Source organism: Somniosus microcephalus, chromosome 3, assembly GCF_052327205.1.
Source record: "Somniosus microcephalus isolate GS21.2 chromosome 3, FLI_Smic_1.0, whole genome shotgun sequence".
Classification (NCBI taxonomy): domain Eukaryota; kingdom Metazoa; phylum Chordata; class Chondrichthyes; order Squaliformes; family Somniosidae; genus Somniosus; species Somniosus microcephalus.
In genome coordinates this window covers 47684137-47703166 of record NC_140989.1, presented here as the reverse complement: position 1 = coordinate 47703166, position 19030 = coordinate 47684137, and the positions used below count along the sequence as shown (strand labels likewise).

At 41.2% G+C, this 19030-nt stretch overlaps 1 protein-coding gene across 1 annotated transcript in view; it reads left to right on the top strand.

Moving 5' to 3' along the window:
• The window catches only part of xpo5 (exportin 5), a 78655-nt gene that overhangs the window by 57293 nt on the left and 2332 nt on the right, over positions 1 to 19030 (top strand). The window contains exons 22-31 of the mRNA XM_085980325.1: positions 730 to 826; positions 1552 to 1688; positions 2367 to 2464; positions 4084 to 4130; positions 5123 to 5220; positions 6883 to 6936; positions 13193 to 13278; positions 13509 to 13616; positions 14986 to 15123; positions 17816 to 17980. Of these exons, the coding sequence (XP_085836451.1) occupies positions 730 to 826; positions 1552 to 1688; positions 2367 to 2464; positions 4084 to 4130; positions 5123 to 5220; positions 6883 to 6936; positions 13193 to 13278; positions 13509 to 13616; positions 14986 to 15123; positions 17816 to 17980 (1028 nt within the window). The remainder of the gene's footprint in view (positions 1 to 729; positions 827 to 1551; positions 1689 to 2366; positions 2465 to 4083; positions 4131 to 5122; positions 5221 to 6882; positions 6937 to 13192; positions 13279 to 13508; positions 13617 to 14985; positions 15124 to 17815; positions 17981 to 19030) is intronic.

The window sequence follows — 19030 nt, the reverse complement described above, 5'->3', positions numbered from 1 at the left end:
CCAAATCATTGATGTAGAGTGTGAATAGCTGAGGTCCAAGCACTGATCCTTGTGGTACCCCACTAGTTACAGCCTGCCAACCAGAAAATGACCCGTTTATTCCTACTCTCTGTTTTCTGTCTATTAATCAATCCATGCTAGTATATTACCCCCCCATCCCCTGAGCCCTAATTTTGTTTGTTAACTTCTTGTGTGGCACCTTATCGAATGCCTTCTGAAAAATCCAAATACACTGCATTCACTGGTTTCCCCCTTATCTATTCTGCTAATTGCAACCTCAAAAAAACTCCCAACAGATTTGTCAAACACGATTTTCCTTTCATAAATCCGTGTTGATCTGCCCAATCCTATTATTATTTTCTAAGTGCCTTGTTACCACGCCCTTAATAATAGATTCTAGCATTTACTCTACTGCTGATGTCAGGCTAACTGGTCTGTGGTTCCCTGTTTTCTTTCTCCCTCCTTTCTCAACTAGTGGGGTTACATTTGCTACCTTCCAATCTGCGGGAACAGTTCCAGAATCTATGGAATTTTGGAAAATGACAACCAATGCATCCTCTCTCTATAGCCACCTCTTTCAAAACCCTGGGATGTATCCTGATCTTAGTGCCAGGTTTCATACTATTTAGACTAATTTGTAATTCTCATAAGCTTTCTCTTTTAATGAAGGAGTTTGTAACTGTTGTGTACCACAGAACTTGTTTCTAATGAGCATTGCCTTCCATGCAGGTATTCCACAGCCTCTGCTTGATCATGCTGATGCTCCAGTGTACAAATCTGTGTTGGAACGAATGCAAGGGTTCTTCTGTACCTTGTATGACAACTGGTAGGAAGTCACTTTGTCAGTACTTTAATTAGTATGTACTTAATGAATAACATGTTTTGAAAGCCAAAACTGTAGTTTATATATGCTGTTGGATATGGGACAATTGAAGATTGATGATGAGATTGATAATGGTGCTCTGACTGGACCACTCCATGGCAGGTCATAAACTTGCATATCTGTCGTTCTGATTTGTGCTTTTATGTGCAGAAATACTTCAGTAGATATATTGTACACTGCAACATAAGCTTTTGGAGAAAAGAAACCAGTTAACTGAGATGTCAATGTTTTCTTGTATTCTACCAATAGTTAACATTTTTGCTATATTCTTCCTGATGATGGTGGCTTGTGTTGAGGTACACTAGTGTGTGCACCAGCACTTCTCTGGTGCCTTGCTTCAAGTGTACATTAGGTGGGTGAGAGTTGTTAAGTTATTCAGCTGTAGATGGCAGCATGGGTCAGTAGATAGCAATCTTGGTAGATTTATTTTTCCCCTTTCATACCTCGGTGACATGGCTAACTGGTGCAACCTTCACAAACCTGACCTGAGTTTGAGCCACGGTCTCCTTGGTCTGTATAACTCAATACTACACCATATGATGTGTTCACCCTTTGGGAGCATGAAAATTTCTCCTTTTGTAACTCTTCGATTTTTTTTATTTTTTATATAGTGTTTGTAAATTTGCATTCTTGGATATTAAATTACATTGCTCTTTATTCTTGAACAGTTTCCATATCCTCGGGAATGCTGGACCAAGTATGCTTCAAGATTTTTTTGACATAAGCAATTTTGCTGAATCTGTAATAAACTCTGCTTTTGTGAATCTGGAGAATATTCCTGACTACAGGCTCCGTCCAGTGCTACATATCCTTTTGCCTTTCTGATGATTTAACAAAACTGGGCAAGTAACTGCCTGTCGGGATAAGGGAATATTGTATAACATTGGTATGCCCTTAGCGTGAGCTCAAGTCTGTGATCAGGTTCCCATTTGAATTTGTGATACATGGGTGCATGAAATTTCTATTTGGACTGCCTTTAATGTTTAGCATTTTTATATGGGGGGAGAGAAGAATTTCAGATTTGTGTGGTGGTTAACTTGTTTAAAATACCCATCAATCAGTAATTTGAAAACGTTATAATGGGAAGTATATTGAGAATTACCTACAGCTTACATTAGTAGTATAAATGCACCAAATTTGTTAATAAAAACATTGCTATGCCAAAAAAGTCAATATAGAACCTCTGCTACATTTTCTTGCCATACAATTTGGCTATGCTTGGTGTGAAATTGACTTTGAGGTACAGCAAAATGGTTGTAGTTAACTGAGGAGGAGAAATGATGTTGTGCAACACTTAGCATGATGTGCCATTGAGTGGTGACGCAAGGTTTCTAACTACATCTCCCCAGCAAGATCTCTTTGGTTATGCACTTGGTAAGATGGAAGGAGAGAAGGGCGAGTTATTTGTAGCCTGTGTTCATTTGGTTTTTTGCTATGCAATGTTGGGAAGAAGATGCAAGATATTTACTTAACTCATGCATACGTGTCTTTGTGAAGCCTTTGGTCCAGTCCTGCCCACCTGAACATTATGAATCTGTGCTGTGCCCAATTCTTGGACCCCTGTTCTCCTACTTATTGCAGGTAATTATTAAAAAAAAAAGTCTGGTGGATAACTGTTCAGTTATTTTGAGGTTACTCTGCAATGCCCCAAATTTCAGAGGTTTGTGTTTTTTCTCTGCTGACTATTCTCAGCATTAGAATATTTTAAACATTCTTTATTCTGATAGTGGCTAGTCAGGGAACAACAATGTAAAGCATAAAAGTGGGTTTGATGCAGTTCTCCAAGTCAAAGGCTGGCAGCAGTATGTTGGAATGCTCTGGCAAGGACAGTGGTTCAGGTAAACTAAGCAAATTAAAATTCACCCCAGAAAGCTAGATACAGGAAACTTTTTTTTTTATCTGGGACCGGCGTGGTGCCGATTTATCAAAAAGTCCGGATTACAGAGAGGTATAGTAAAAAGTACGAGAACCCCGTACACAGCAATAGATCCAGGCTTTCCTGTTGCTTAGCAAAAGGTGCAGGAACCCCGGCCACAAGTTCCAGGCGTTCCCGTTGCTTAGCAACAATTGCAGGAACCCCGGTTACACAGCCACAGATCCAGGAACGGCCACTAATATGAAGTAAAACTTAGCTGAACCTACTCCTGAATTTTGCCGGTTAACAGATTTCCGGTTATTTAGGTGCTGGTAAATAGTGTTTCCTGTAGAAACTTAAGCGATCTCAATTAAATATGTAATGAAGGAAATGGAAACTGCTGGACTCACAGGCCCGGAATTTGTGGTCAGTGGCGAAGCGAAGGTGTTTACTGCTGGCCCTGAAGTATGTTTCGCACAAGGATTTCACAATCTCTGTTGAGAACTTCAGGTTTTCTGAGATTCGATTCAAATCAACGGAGGTGAGTGGGGGATCCCCTTGTGCGAGCTGCTGTGACGTCAATAAGCTGTCTAAGCAGCCAATCAAAATGCAGAATTCTCACAGTGAACAAGGAAGTGACTAAGCTCTTAAAATTCTAACTTTTTAAAAATGTTAGAGAGCAAAACAAAGATTGGGGCTCTCGCATGGGGAAAAGGAAAACCTGAAATAAAGATTTTTTTTTTTAAAAAGATAATTTTTAACATGGTTAGTTTCAAAGGCGGAATGATGGTGAACACTGCCAGTTCGCCGTCATCCCGACTGCAAATTACGGCCAATGGTATCAGTCAGAGTTAAGCACCAGGACTGTTAACTTGCCTTTTCTCTTCAGATTCTGATTGAATTTTGTTTTCCAACATTTTCTATTGTTTCAGATTTACCGTGTCTAATTTTTTTGTAGTGAATGAAATGTAGAAAAAATGTAGTGAAAGTTTGAGAGCAGCAGAGAAATGTGATCGTCTCAATCCTAAAACATGTTCAAATGAATTAAATTGAAGCTTTCTAGAAGTAATCTAGGCATACCTGAAGCAATCTTGAAAATTTGTTTTGACTAAACAAAATCTTTTAAATTTTAGTGTCTTTACAAACACTTAAATACTCTGCTGCTAAAAACACCCAGAGATAAATTGTGTTCTTTTTGTTAGTGGTAGTAGAGAGTTCTTGCTTTGTGTTGAAAACAGTATATTGAGATTAGTTTATTGATGAATAGGACTGTTTAGAATTCAAATTTCAGGACTTGCCCATCCCTCAGTATAATATGTAACCATTGTTTGTTTCATCTTTGCAGAGATTAAGTGCCAAGTGGGTTGTCATCAACCAGAGGGGCCTGTTGGAGTAAGTGTCAAACTTCATGCTCATCACTGTCTTAAGTATTACTTAAATATTGCATAAATATATTTTATCTGATGGAATAGTTTTGATTTCTGTTAAGTAGAGGTTGTGGTTTACTTCTGTATGCAGATATGCAAATGTTGGGACCAATGCTGGTTTAATTTGTCTTGACAAAATTGCATGTTATAACACATTTTTGTTTTCCATGTCTTTTACCTAAATAGCAATCTCAATCCCATCTTGATTCCAAGTCCTGCTTGCAAGCTTCAACTTGTTGCTTAGCTGCTAAAGTAACTTATGATATTCCAGCTTCCATCCTCGTATTTCTGCATTTTTTGGTGCAACTTGCCTCAGTGGCAATACTCTCACTTCTGGATCAGAAAATCATGGCTTCAAACCCCACTCCAGATGTTTAAGCGCATAATCTAAGCTGATAGTTCAGTGCAGTACTGAGGGAGTGCTTCATTGTTTTGATGTGACACCTTTTGGATTGAATTCTAAACTGAGGTCTCGTCTGCCCACTCGTAGATGTAAAAGATCCCATGGCACTATTCAGAGAAGAACGGGATTTCTCCTGATGTCCTGGCCAACATTTATCCTTCAACCATCACCACCAAAAAAACAGATTATCTGGGCATTTATTACATTGCTGCTTACCTTGATTGTGTGCATATTGCGATATTTTCCTGTATTACAACAGTGACGACTTCATTGGCTATGAAGCACTTTGGGACGGCCTGAAGTCATGAAAGGTGCTTTATAAATGAAAACGCTTTCTTCTTTAACTGGATGATGAGTATTTTTATATTCCCAGTGCCTACTACATTAAAGATGAAGTGAAAAATTTGTACAAAACTTCCAAATCAGTTTTAGAACTGAATGCTATTACTGATGGCTGAGTTGGAAAGCTAGATGCAAGTACATGCCTTTAAGTAATATAAATGTACACTCCTGACTTTTTTTTATAAGGGTTATAATCCTGTGCTGATTTTTAGGGCTGAAAGTGGTGCTCCTGAGGAGAATCCCGAGTCCCAAGAAATGCTGGATGAACAACTGACTCGTCTTCTCACCCGCGAATCTATTGATCTGATGAGTAAGTAGTATACTATTCTTTCAGTTCGTAGAGGTCTATTGTAAATTGTATTTTTATAAAGAAGCAAAAGCTATGCGGAGAAAGAAATTCCAGGCAAGTTAATGCCGAGTTATATTTGATGTGCATTGCCAAAGTGAAATTTCTCTCAATCGTCAAACTTACTCTTTTTTAAAAAGCCTGTTTGGAGCTCCAGTGTGTAATTACATCACGTATCCCACAGTGCATGACTAGGTAGAGGAACAATACCTATTACCCTTGGTTGCTGAACGGTTGGAGTAAAATCCAAAACTCTTCGGCTTTGAAAAATAATCCAGCCTCTATCTTCATTGGACCAAAGCTGCTTTTGAGCATGAAGACTAAATTGTATGCTTAGATGGCTGTACGTAACCTTGCCATCATTCACACACACAAGATGTTCAAAAACTTGGTTGTTGGGATATATTCAGTTAGCTTTCTCCAAGTTTGCAGACGACATAAAGCTGGGTGGGCGTGTGTGCTGTGAGGGGGATGCCGAGAAACTCCAGTATGATTTGGACAGGTTGGGTGATTGGGCAGATGCAGTATAATGTTGATAAATGCGAGGTTATCCACTTTGGTGGCAAAAATAGGAAGGCGGATTATTATCTGAACGGCAATAGATTGGGAGAAGGGGAAGTGCAGCGAGACCTGGGTGTCCTTGTGCACCAGTTGCTGAAGGTAAGCATGCAGGTGCAGCAGGCGGTTAAGAAGGCAAATGGTATGTTGGCCTTCGTAGCAAGAGGGTTTGAGTACAGGAGCAAGGATGTCTTGCTGCAGTTGTACAGGGCCTTGGTGAGACCACACCTTGAGTATTGTGTGCAGTTTTGGTCGCCTTATCTGAGGAAGGATGTTCTTGCCATGGAGGGAATGCAGCGAAGATTCACCAGACTGATACCTGGGATGGCAGGAATGACGTCTGAGGAGAGATTGGGTTGATTAGGCTTATATTCGCTGGAGTTTAGAAGAATGAGAGGGGATCTCATTGAAACTTATAAAATTCTAACAGGACTAGACAGACTAGATGCAGGAAGGATGTTCCCGATGGCAGGGGAGTCCAGAACCAGGGGTCACAGTCTAAAGATAAGGGGTAAGCCATTTAGGACAGAGATGAGGAGGAATTTCTTCAGTGAGTGTGGTGAACCTGTGGAATTCTCTACCACAAGGCAGTTGAGGCCAATTCGTTAAATATATTAAAGAAGGAGTTAGATATATTTATTAAGGCTAAAGGGATCAAGGGATATGGGGAGAAGGCAGGGACAGGGTACTGAATTTGGATGATCAGCCATGATCTCATTAAATGGTGGAGCAGGCTCGAGGGGCCGAATGGCCTACTCCTGCTCCTATCTTCTATGTTTCTTTTTGCTTCCTTTTCTCTTTTTTAAGCAACATTCTTTCCTCCACTACCCACCTCTTTCCATTCATTTTGTTATTACCAGTGTCACACAATTGCTAAGTATATACAAAACTGGCAGACAGGAAACGACTAGCTGGTCCATCTAGCCTGTCACATACAGTTGTTACACTTGAGCATTGTGGCCCCCAATGCGCTCCGGTTGCCAGCACCCATGGTGATTTTCAAATAGTAAATGCGCTGTGAAGACTGGTTCTGAATATTTACTCCTATTTTTTGTTTCTCTTTTGCAGCTGTATGCTGTTGTGTTAAGAAGGGCCCAGAGTCAATATCAGGAGATATGGATGGTAAGTAACCTAGCACTTTTTTTCAGATTTTATGTAACGTTCGGATTTAAGTATCTCAGGTTTGCAGAAATTGTTCTGACTGCTTGTATGTAAACATTGTGTAAACTACAGCAGATTAGTAATACCAGTGGCCCACTGGAACAAAATATCGTGTGATCTGGGGTCCATATGTGAGCTGGAGAGAGGGGGAATGAAAGAAAAATGTTTATAAATATTTGAGGTTGAGGATAGAGAAGGTTGTGCATGGGGGTGGTGGGGAGGATTTTTTTCGTCTGTTAGCTATTCTTTTGGGCTCATGCCATAGACACTCCCATAGATTGATACTCGACATGTTCAATTGTAAACCAAGAAACTGAATACAATTTCACCTTGCTCCATGTAACTTGTAAAATCATCATCATCTTAGGCAGTCCCTCGGAACTGAGGATGACTTGCTTCCACATTAAAAATGAGTTTGCAGATGACTGATGAGTCCATTGCAGGACCTACAGTCTGTCAGGTAGGGCAGACGGTGGTTGAAGGGGCGGGTGGGTGGTGTGCTTGGGTTGACGTGTGCTGCCTGTGATTGGCTTCTGCTTGCTCCCGGCGAAGAGACTCTAGGTGTTCGGTGCCTTCCCAAATGCTTCTCCTCCACTTTGTGTGGCCTTGGGCCAGGGATTCCCAGGTGTCGGTGGGGATGTTGCACTTTTTCAAGGATGTTTTGAGGGTGTCCTTGAGGCGTTTCCTCTGCCCACCTGGGGCTCTCGTGCCGTGCCAGAGCTCCGAGTAGAGTGCTTGTTTTGGGAGTCTCTATCAGGCATGTGGACAGCGTGACCCGTCCATCGGAGCTGATTGAGCTCCTTATATAATAAAGTATGTCACTCTACCCCGACTAAAGTCACTTTACAGACTAGCAATTCTCAAAATTAGCTAGTAAAGTCTTCACCGTTGAGAGGGCACACACTACGTGTATAACGGGGTAGCGATATTGAAGAAGCCAAACCAGACTGCATGCAATAACTAGCTTCATTTAAACCGTACAAACTGTAACCCCACATCATTTATAGGGGATTAGAAAGATTTAGAGGTGCTATTTACTTATGACCTTGCTTCCGTGCACCTTAATGAGGTACTATTTACTTATGCATGTTCTTGCATTCAGTGCACCTTCATGAGGTGCGAATTGGTACGTAAATAGAGCCGTTTCTGCATGAAATAAACGGAGCTGTAGCTTTCTGTTAAACGCTGTAACTGGCAACTTTGAATTGACGATGCAAATAGTTAATGGGTTTTGCTTTTTGGCCAATATAAGCCACTACTCGTTTTAAATGTGAGCGTTTTAAGTGGTGACTACTGTACTGCCCTTTCTTCTACAAGGCATATGTGTTCGTATCCTAACCTGGAAACTCTCCATCCCTCACTGGCTGATTAGAAAGAGAAGACTCTCTACCTTCCTGGCTGTTTTCCTGTTCAGACTACCCGTTTCTCCAGACGGAAGAACGCCAAAGACTTGACCTTGGATGACCCCATACCATCTCCACCTCTCTCGTTCGAGGGTTGTCTAGTTGAGTTGCTGGCCAAAACTGCAACATCAAATCAAACTGTCCCTGCAGGCTTCCCTCTTTCCTCCAGCTATTGTGTTGAATAAATGTTCTCGGATAGCTTGTGTTCAAAAATATCTAGCATCCTGGCTGGTGCTGTCACTGTTGCTGAATATAAAATATCAGATGTGCTGTATGATGTGAAAACTCAAAGTTTAGTATAAGAACTAGGAGTAGGCCATTTGGCCCTTCGAGCCTGCTCCGCCATTCAATAAGATCATGGCTGATCTTCTACCTCTTCTCCACTTTCCTGCACTATCCCCATATCCCTTGATTCCCTTAATATTCAAAAATATATCGATCTCTGTCTTGCATATACTCAACGACTGAGCCTCCACAGTACTCTGGGGTAGAGAATTCCAAAGATTCACCACCCTCTGAGTGAAGAAATTTCTCCTGGTCTCAGTCCTAAATTGCCGACCCCTTATTCTGAGACTGTGACCCCTGGTTCTAGACTCTCCAGCCAGGGGAAACATCTTCCCTGCATCTACCCTGTTAAGCCCTGTAAGAATTTTGTATGTTTCAATGAGATCACCCCTCATTCTTCTAAACACTCAAATATAGGCCTAGTGCACTCAATCTCTCCTCATTGACAATCCCTCCATCCCAGGAACCAGTCTGGTGAACCTTCGTTGCACTCCCTCTATGGCAAGTATATCCTTCCTTAGGTAAGGAGACCAAAACTGTACACAATACTCCAGGTGTGGTCTCACCAGGGCCCTATATAATTGCATTAAGACGTCTTTACTCTTATACGCAAATCCTCTTGTAATAAAGGCCAACATACCATTTGCTTTCCTAATTGTTTGCTGTACCTGCATGTTAACTTTCAGCGATCGTGTACAAGGGCACCCAGATCCCTCTGAACACCAACATTTCCCAATCTCCATTTAAAAAATACTCTGCTTTTCTATTTTTCCTACCAAAGTGGATAGCTTCACATTTCTCCACATTATATTCCATTTGCCATGTTCTTGCCCACTCACTTAGCATGTCTTATATCCCCTTGAAGCCTCTTTGCATCCTCCTCATGACTTACATTCCCACCCAGCTTTGTATCAGCAGCAAACTTGGATATATTACATTTGGTCTCCTCATCCAAATCATTGATGTAGATTGTGAATAGTTGAGGCCCAGGCACTGATCCTTGCGGTACCCCACTAGTTACAGCCTGCCAACCTGAAAATGACCCGTTTATTGCTACTCTGTTTTCTGTCCATTAACCAATCCTTAATCCATGCTAGTATATTACCCCCCATCCCATGAGCCCTAATTTTGTTTAATAACCTCTTGTGTGGCACCTTATCGAATGCCTTCTGAAAATCCAAATACACCACATCCACTGGTTTCCCCTTTATGTATTCTGCTAGTTACAACCTCAAAAAACTCCAGATTTTTGTCAAACACTATTTCCCTTTCATAAATCGGTGTTGACTGCCCAATCCTATTATTTTCTAAGTGCCCTGTTACCACGTCCTTAATAGATTATAGCATTTTCCCTACTAGTGATGTCAGGCTAACTGCTCTGTAATTCCCCGTTTTCTCTCTCCCTCCTTTCTTAAATAGTGGGGTTACATTTGCCACATTCCAATTTGTGGGAGCTCTTCTAGAAGCTATGGAATTTTGAAAGATGACAACCACTATCCATATAGCCAACTCTTCCAAAACCCAAGGATGTAGGCCATCAGGCCCAGGGGATTTATCGACTCAGTCCCATTAATTTCTCTCGTACTATTTTTTTTTTTTTACTAATACTGTTCAGTTCCTCATTCTCGCTAGACCCTTGGTTGTCCACTATTTCCGGGAGGTTTTTTCTCTTGTCTTCCGTGAAGACAGACACAAAGTATTTGTTTAATTTGTCTGCCATTTCCTTATTCCCCATTATAACTTCTCCTGTCTCAGCCTGTAAGGGGCCCACATTTACTTTCGTTAATCTTTTTCTTTTTACATACCTAAAGAAGCTTTTACAGTCTGTTTTTATGACTCTCGCTAGTTTACTCTTGTATTCTGTTTTCTCTATCAATTTCTTGGTCCTCCTTTGCTGAATTCTAAAATCCTCCCAGTCCTCAGGTTTATTACTTTTTTGGCAGCATTATAAGCCTCTTCCTTTGATCCAATACTATCTTTAACTTCTCTTGTTAGCCACGGTTGGACCACTTTTTTCCTGTGGGGTTTTTGTGCCTTAAAGGAATGTTTATTTGTTGTAAATGATGTATTCTTTAAATGCTAGCCATTGCTCGTCCACTGTCATACCTTTTAATGTAGTTTCCCAGTCTGCCTTAGCCAACTCGCCCCTCATACCTACGTAGTTTGCTTTGTTTAGATTTAAGACCCTAGTTTTGAATTTAACTAAATCACTTTCAAAGTCAATATAAAATTCTGTCATGTTATGGCCACTCTCCCCTATAGGCCCCTTTACTGCCAGGTTATTAATTAACTCTTTCGCATTGCACTATACTAGATCTAAAATAGCCTGTTCCCTAGTTGGTTCCTCAACATACTGATCTAGAAAACTATCTTGCATGCATTCCATGAATTCATCCTCCACACTATTAATTGCAAATTTGGTTTGCCCAGTCTATATGTAGATTAAAGTCCCCCATGATTATTGTATTACCCTTGTTACATGTGCCTCTAATTTCCTGATTTATACTCTGCCCTACATTACAACTACTGTTTGGGGGCCTATAAACAACTCCCACCAATGTTTTCTGTCCCTTGCTGTTTCTTAGCTCCACCCAATTTAAAAAAAAATCATTTATGGGATGTGGGTTTCGCTGGCAAGGCCAGCATTTATTGCCCATCCCTAATTGCCCTTGATGGTGGTAAGCCACCTTCTTGAATTGCTGCAGTCCGTGTGGCGAAGGTACTCCCACAGATCTGTTAGGTAGGGAGTTCCAGGATTTTGCCCAGCGACAATGAAGAATTGGCGATATACTTCGAAGTCAGGATGGTGTGTGACTTGGAGGGGAATGTGGAGGTGGTGATGTTCCCATGCGCCTGCTGCCCTTGTCCTTCTAGGTGGAAGAGGTCGCAGGTTTGGGAGGTGCTGCCAAAGAAGCCATGGCAAGTTGCTTCAGTGCATCTTGTAGATGGTACACACTGCAGCCACGGTGTGCCGGTGGTGGAGGGAGTGAATGTTTAAGGTGGTGTATGGGGTGCCAATTAAGCGGGCTGCTTCATCCTGGATGGTGTCGAGCTTCTTGAGTGTTGGAGCTGCACTCATCCGGGCAAGTGGAGAGTACTCCATCACACTTCTGACTTGTGCCTTGTAGATGGTGGAAAGGCGAGACACTCACCGCAGAATACCTAGCCTTTGACCTACTCTTGTTGCCACAATATATTTATGTAGCTGGTCCACTTAAGGTTCTGGTCATTGGTGACCCCCAGGATGTTGATGGGGGATTCGGCGATGGTAATGCCATTGAATGTCAAGGGGAGGTGGTTAGACTCTTGCTTGTTGGAGATAGTCATTGCCTGACACTTCTGTGGTGCGAATGTTACCTGCCACTTATCAGCCCAAGCCTGAACGTCGTCCAGGTCTTGTTGCATGTGGGCATGGACTGCTTCTTTATCATAAACTGATTCTACAACTTGGTTTTCGGAGCGAAGCTCCTTTCTCCCTACTGTCTTAATCCCATCCTTTATTATCAGGGCTACCCCATCTCCTTTTCCATTTTGCCTATCCCTTCTAAAAGTTGTATATCCTGGAATATTTAGTTCCCAACCGTGGCCACTTTGCAACCACGTCCCTTTTATGGCTATTGGATTAAACCTGTTAATTTATATCTGCGCTATTAATTCATCTATTTTGTTGCGAATGCTTCGTACATTGAGATATCGTGCCTTTAGCTTTGACTTATTTCTCTTTCCCTGATGTCACCGATGTCTTATTATCTTTGTTACTCTGTTCCTTCCTGATCCACTCTGCTTATTTTTACCCAAAACTCTGCTCTAGAGCCTCGACATTTCTCTCGCTGCTTTTAAATTTACGCTTTCCTGCATCCTCCTGCCCCCCCCCCATTCATTAGTTTAAAGCCCTGTCTACTGCCCTAGTTATTTGGTCCGCCAGGACACTGGTCCCAGTCCGGTTTAAGTGGAGCTTGTTCCAACTGAACAACTCCCTCTTTCCGCAGTACTGGTGCCAGTGCCCCATGAACCGAAAGCCTTTCCTCCCACACCACTCTGAGCCACGCATTTAAACCTCTAATCTGTTAGTCCCTATGCCAATTTGCAAGTGGCTTAGGTAACAATCCAGAGATTATTACCTTGAGGTTCTGCTTTTTAATTTGGATCCTAGCTCAAACTCCCTCAGGTAGAACTAGGAATGAGGTTCTGCTATGTCGTTGATTCCTATGTGGGCCACGACAACTGGATCCACCCCCTCCCACTCCAAGTTGTTCTCCAGCCGCGAGGAGATGTCTTTAACCCTGGCACCGGGCAGGCAACACAACCTTCGGAACCTTCGGTCGCGGTTGCAGAGAACTGATTTGATTCACTGCTATTTTCCTACGCATTTACGAAGCTTGGATGGAATCTGTAAATCTTTAGTGGTATTTTAATGCTAGGATTTAACTTTAACCATTGAGAGACACAGCCTCCTCTTCCTGAATGTGTACAACAGTATTGCATTTACTGTGAAAAGCTGATATATCAAACCTGTGTCTTTTTAATAGATGATGAAATGATGAACACAAGTGATGGTCCACACGTTGGATCTGAAGAACTCACTGACCTTGGAAAATGTCTGCTCAAGTCTGAGGTAGACTGGTTTGTTTTTCTTTTATACTGGGCAAAGTGATTTCAGTTGAACACTTGTGGGGGAGGAGTTGTAGGCACAAGCCTTTATTATATCTGGTTCAGTATGTAGTGGTGATATTTTCACTTCTAACTTTGCTTGGGTGCAGATTGGACCAGTACCAACATTTGCTTGCCAAGCAGCTCTGAAGTGTAATGTTAATAGTTCTGACTGATTTCCTTTACTCTTTTTAGGAAATCTGTAAGGCACTGTTGGCAACTGCTTACAGTGCCATCTCTTGGAGTGACACTATAACGTGCCAGCGAGCGACACTGCAACTCTGCTGGCCATTGATCAAACAGGCAAGTATATAAATGGGCCAAGAGTACCCTTGAGTGTTTTTGTCGGTATGAATTTGTGGCCGGGTACATCAAGTGTTTATAGATTCACAGAATTTTACAGCACAGGAAGCGGTCATTCAGCCCATTTAAAGGAATTATCCATTTCATTCCGTTGCCCTGCTGTTGTAATAGTTTGAATTGAACAAGCTTTCCACGCCTCCAAAAGAATGCTTATATTTCTTAGTTAATTCGTGCTGGGGTACAGTTGAAGTACAGTCAGCTTCGAGTACAAGTTGGCTGGTTATTTTACCATGGAGGGCGTTACAGCAACCCCAATCCTGCCATTGTTTGGCATATACACATGCACACTTCTCAGAAGGGGATCATTGGGTAGTGATCAGTAGTGGGAGCGTAGCCTGTTTGCCTTCTCTGGCTAATTGTGATAATCCCTATTGTTGTCTCACCTAATGTAGTCTGTATGACTATCCCGAGCTGGACAGTGTGTTAATCAACTAAACCATCAGGGAAAACACTTACAATTTGAAGTTGACGGTTTTTGTGAATAGTACCAATTTTGGATCCCTTTTTCATAGTTGGTTTTAGTGTACTGCTGTTTGCTTAGCATGCCTGGAAAGGCGGTAGTCTTTTCCACAATTTTGTCAGTTTTTCTTTTTTCTCCATGTATTGCTTTATTCACTACAAACTTCAGCTGAAGTTGCATTGTCTTTGACAAATTATTTAAGTACTCTATCTTGTGTGTGTGTCTTAACAATACAGTGGGTTTTGCAGTGTTGTAGAAATTACCCCAGTTATATTGCAGGGCGTTTTCTATAGCAGCTAGTGATACTGCTGTCATTTAATTTGCTAATTTCATGGGTGCTATCGCTGGCAAACTTAACGATTTTAATATGTATATTGCAACATATCCAATTAGCACTCACTCTCAGCACATTCAACATGTGGTTGCATTCTGTGCTATGCATTTTAGAGTAATTTTCCATGTCTAACATCCTAGAAACCTTCTATTTGAAAGCCAGTGCCTATCCCACAAACATGTATAACCGCACTCTAATACCAAATTTGAAAAAGCTGTTCAATTTAATGTAATGCTTGACTAGTTCAATAATGGAAGTAAATGTTGAAAGGAAATGTTTAAAATTGTGCATTAAATGTCCCAGATATGAAATTTTGGGTTGATATTTTGTTCTGTCCTTTGACCTTCATTTTTTTATTTACATTTGCACATCAGTTCTTTTTTAATGGAGGCATCACTTGCTGGCATTTCATTTGTGGAATTCCTGATAAACATTTCATTTAGCACATTACTGTTAATGTTTCCTTTTGTTTTTATAAGCCTTGATAGTCAAATTGGATTATTCTTTGTATTCAGGTATTGTCTGCAACCCTGCATTCTGATGCAGCCAGTTGGTTCTTCATGAGTGTGCTTAGAGGGCTGCAAATGCACGGACAACATGAAGGATGCCTTGCGGCGTTGGTCAATCTTGCTTTCATGATCTATGAGGCACTGGTAAGCAAAGTGTCTGGTGAATGGACAAGCGTTAGAAAAATTGTTTGTTTATTCCAATGCTCTTTATTTGAATTTTATGTTTATTAAGGTGGAGAATGTTGGTGAGTGGAATGGTTCCTATTTTAAGTACTGGAAAGAAAGACTTGCAGTTGTACAGTACCTTTCACGACCTCGGATGTCCCAACATGCTTGATAGACAAAGAAGTACTTTTGTGAAGTGTAGTCACTGTTATGGGAAATATGACTGCTAATTTGCACATACAAGATCACACTAACAGCAATTAAATAATGACCATGTTTTAGGTGTTGGTTGAGGGATAAATATTGGCAGGATACAACATCAGGTATAGCGCAGGTTAGATGCAGCGAAAGGCTCACTCTAATCAGTCCCAAGCTCTAGAGCAACCCTTACACGCACCTTACTGGCCCCGTTTGTTCGCTACTGACCACAACATCTGGCCAAATGGAGCTACTGTTAGATTTTATCCATAATATACTTTAAAATAGCATGTCTCTTACTGTTGCACTCTGTCAACTTGTTCCCATTATAAATTCCTCGGTCCATATTTCTGATTTGCATATATAAACGTAAGTAGTTTGGCCGCTTGGTGGCTTTGTGTGCAGTCTGTAAATATTTTCACACACACTCCGTGAAAATTTTCTGAGCCTTGAGCCCTTTTAACAATCTTAAGCTTTTGCTTTAGATTTAAAAACATTTTTTAACAGTAATTTTCTTTTGGGGGAGGGGAGCTCGTTCAGCTTCTTGCTTGGTCTCCTGTGTAAACGTAAAATTGGCTTTCTGTTTGCTCGTCAGCCTTACCTTTCCGTGGTCTTTGACTGCACTTGGGGCCTATCCCAGATATTGGCTGCCGTTTGTAATTTTGTTTACCTGTTACAATTGTTTTTAATGACAAAAATAAAATATAGCGTGTTGTTGGCTACACTGTGCATGAGCTCAAGTTGTGTTTGCACTGCTGATATTTCAAAACCCCCACCCAGATGACTGACCCACTCCATTGAAAGGAAATTTGTGACATTTTAGGAGTTCTGCCCACCTATCGCCTCTACCCTCACTGACTTGCATTTGGCTCCTAGTCGACCAACAGCCCCAATTTAAAATTCACATCCTTGTGTTTAAACCCCTTCATGGCCTTGCCCCATCTTTTTTTGGTCATACACCCCCCTCTTTTTCCCTCTCCTCTCTTCCCCCCCCCCCCCCCAAAATCTGTCTGTTCCTTCAACTCTGGCCTTTTGTGCATCTCTGTCCCGTCCCGCCACTGTCTTCAGCTGCCTGTGCCGCACACTCTGGAATTCCTTGTCTTGAGCCCCTCCGTTTCTCTGCTTTTAAGATCCTCCTTAAAACCTGCCTCTTTGACTAAGCTTTTGGTCACCCTTACTAATCGCTCTTCGCCTTTGGCTTAACGTCCATTTATTTCTGATTTACACCTCTGAATCACTGGGACATTATTCTAGGTTAAAAACGCTATCTAAATGTAAGTTATTATTTATGGTTATATTTATATGACTTTTATAGAAAGAAGGAACTTGCATTTATATAGCACTTTTCACATCCTCATGAAATTCCAAATGCTTTACAGCCAATTAATTACTTTTTGAATTTTTTTTGTTGGCAAATGTGGCAATGACCCATTTTTGATGGTGTTGGTTGAGGGTTCACTTTAGGCCAGGACATCAGAACTTCCCTGTTCCTCTTTGAATAGTGCTGGGGATCTTTAACATCTACAAACCGAGGCACATTTGTCTATTCGACATCTCCTCTAAATGAAGGCACCTCTTGGAGTGTAGCATTCCCTCAGTAAGGCACTGAAGTGTCTCAGGATTATGTGCTGAAGCTTTGGGGTGGGGCTTGATGCCATGACCTGTCTTGGGCAAGAGTGCTACCTCTGAACCAAGGCTGATACTTGTAATTTATGGATCAGGTGGACTTTGGCCATTTGGCTTCCAACCTCCTGTCCTTCTTCCCTCTAGAGCTCGAGAGTGGTACTTCTCTCACTGGACCACTGCTTGCAGCCACACTTTCTTCTGGGACTCAACCTTCACCCTCCTGTCTTCCTTTCTTCCAAAGCCCATCTTTAGTAGTTCTCTAGACCCACCTCTGTGGTGCTAGCTATGTATGTGTGTGTCTGTGTATATTAATTAATGGTTTTACGCATCCAGTGGGTGCTTGAGTGCACAATACTAAAGCAAAGGGGAACTAAATTTTTGCAATTCTATCACCAACTGAACTTTGCTATTTAAATTTTTTTTTTTAAAAATCAAAATTTCAAGTCGGCTAGTTGTCCCCTTTGCACTATTTTGAATGCAGACCGTTTCAGCAGATTTAAATGAACAAGTGTTCATCTTGCGTGGAGGCGGTGAGCAGCCTATGTGCTCCTTCAGAAGCACTGTGGGGAATGTGCCTGGCTGTGACCAACAGCAAGGACTCTGGATCTGGCAGTGTGTCTTCTCCTTGCATGAGATTCTTTATAGTACACAGTTTGAGCCCATCCTTTCATTGGCATAATGCTAAATGGCACCAAAACCGAGGAAGAAAAATAATAACCAGGGTGGAGAGCATAACAGGATCGTGGAATGCTTTGGGGCATCCTAATGACTCAATAATGTACTAACTTGATTTCCTTTATCTGTATATGCTATAGATGTTAATTTTCCTTTTAAATTACACTTGTAGAGACCACGATATCCTGATTTAAAAACGGTGATGCAGCAGGTTCCTCAAATCTCTGGAGATGCTTTGGATCAATTTGATACAAAACTTCTGAACCCATCATCTCATAAAATGGGTGACAAAAGGAGAAAGGATCTCTTTAAGAAACTCTTGTCTGGCTGCATTGGGGTAAGTTGAGTATGCGGTGGTTCCTAAAAGTGGTCTTCCACAATGGTTGGTTGTGATATTTTAAGAAGTAATGGTGGCTAAACCATTAATGCACAGCACAGATTTATTTGTCTGTTTCACGCCTCTTTACAGTACTTTTATGTGCAGTTTTGGGCTGGTTACAATCAATTTTTTTCAAGGGCTATTTCAACATATGCTGGAAGGGATATGAAAATAGCTGGATGTTTGTGTTGTATAATTTCCCATATATTGAAGAATGTTCGAATTCTATTGACATGGTATGAGGGTGGAGAAGAGTTAAACCATTAACCTCCAGAACCTGAATTCAGCTTGGACTGAGATTGATATCCTGTTTTTGGCTGGGATCTTGAGTGAAATTAATTTATTATCCAAGCCGTTTGTGGGTGGGATTACAGTGCAAGAACACTTCTTTTAATATGGTACAAATTCAGTGGACATATGTGGAGAACTGAAATGTCACACTAAGGGGATCTTTATCTGATCAGAATCCATAGTTGGGGCAGTGTAGCAAGAACTAAGATGTCTTGAGGAAAATGGACAGAAAATTGTTAGTTTATTTTAATGTCCTCTTTACTGCCATGAGCAAATATTAAATCCCATTTATGCAAATAGAAAGCAACCTTGTGGCAATTCATCCTGTCGGATTCAAACCACAAAGATCTAACCTGGTGACTGGGGCAAGTGAATTTTGGCATGGCCCATGCCATCACCCTGTTAATTTTTACTTTTGTCTTGGTAGTGGTGTTTGCTCAGCTACAACTATTTTCCATATAAGTTCTTTAGGTAGTGAAAAATCAATTGGTTTATCACTGATTGGCTGCCAAGGATGTGCGTCCTTTATTTTGGATACTTATCCCAGTACTGAAACATAAATATAAGGTCAATGTGATTTCTCTGAAATGCTGAATTTTCTAATGGTGACTGCATTTCAGAAGTAATTCATTGAATGTGAAGCACTTTAGAGTGTCTGACAGCATGGATAGCGGTGTATAATTTCACTCTCCCAAGGTTGAGATGCTAAAACTTAGC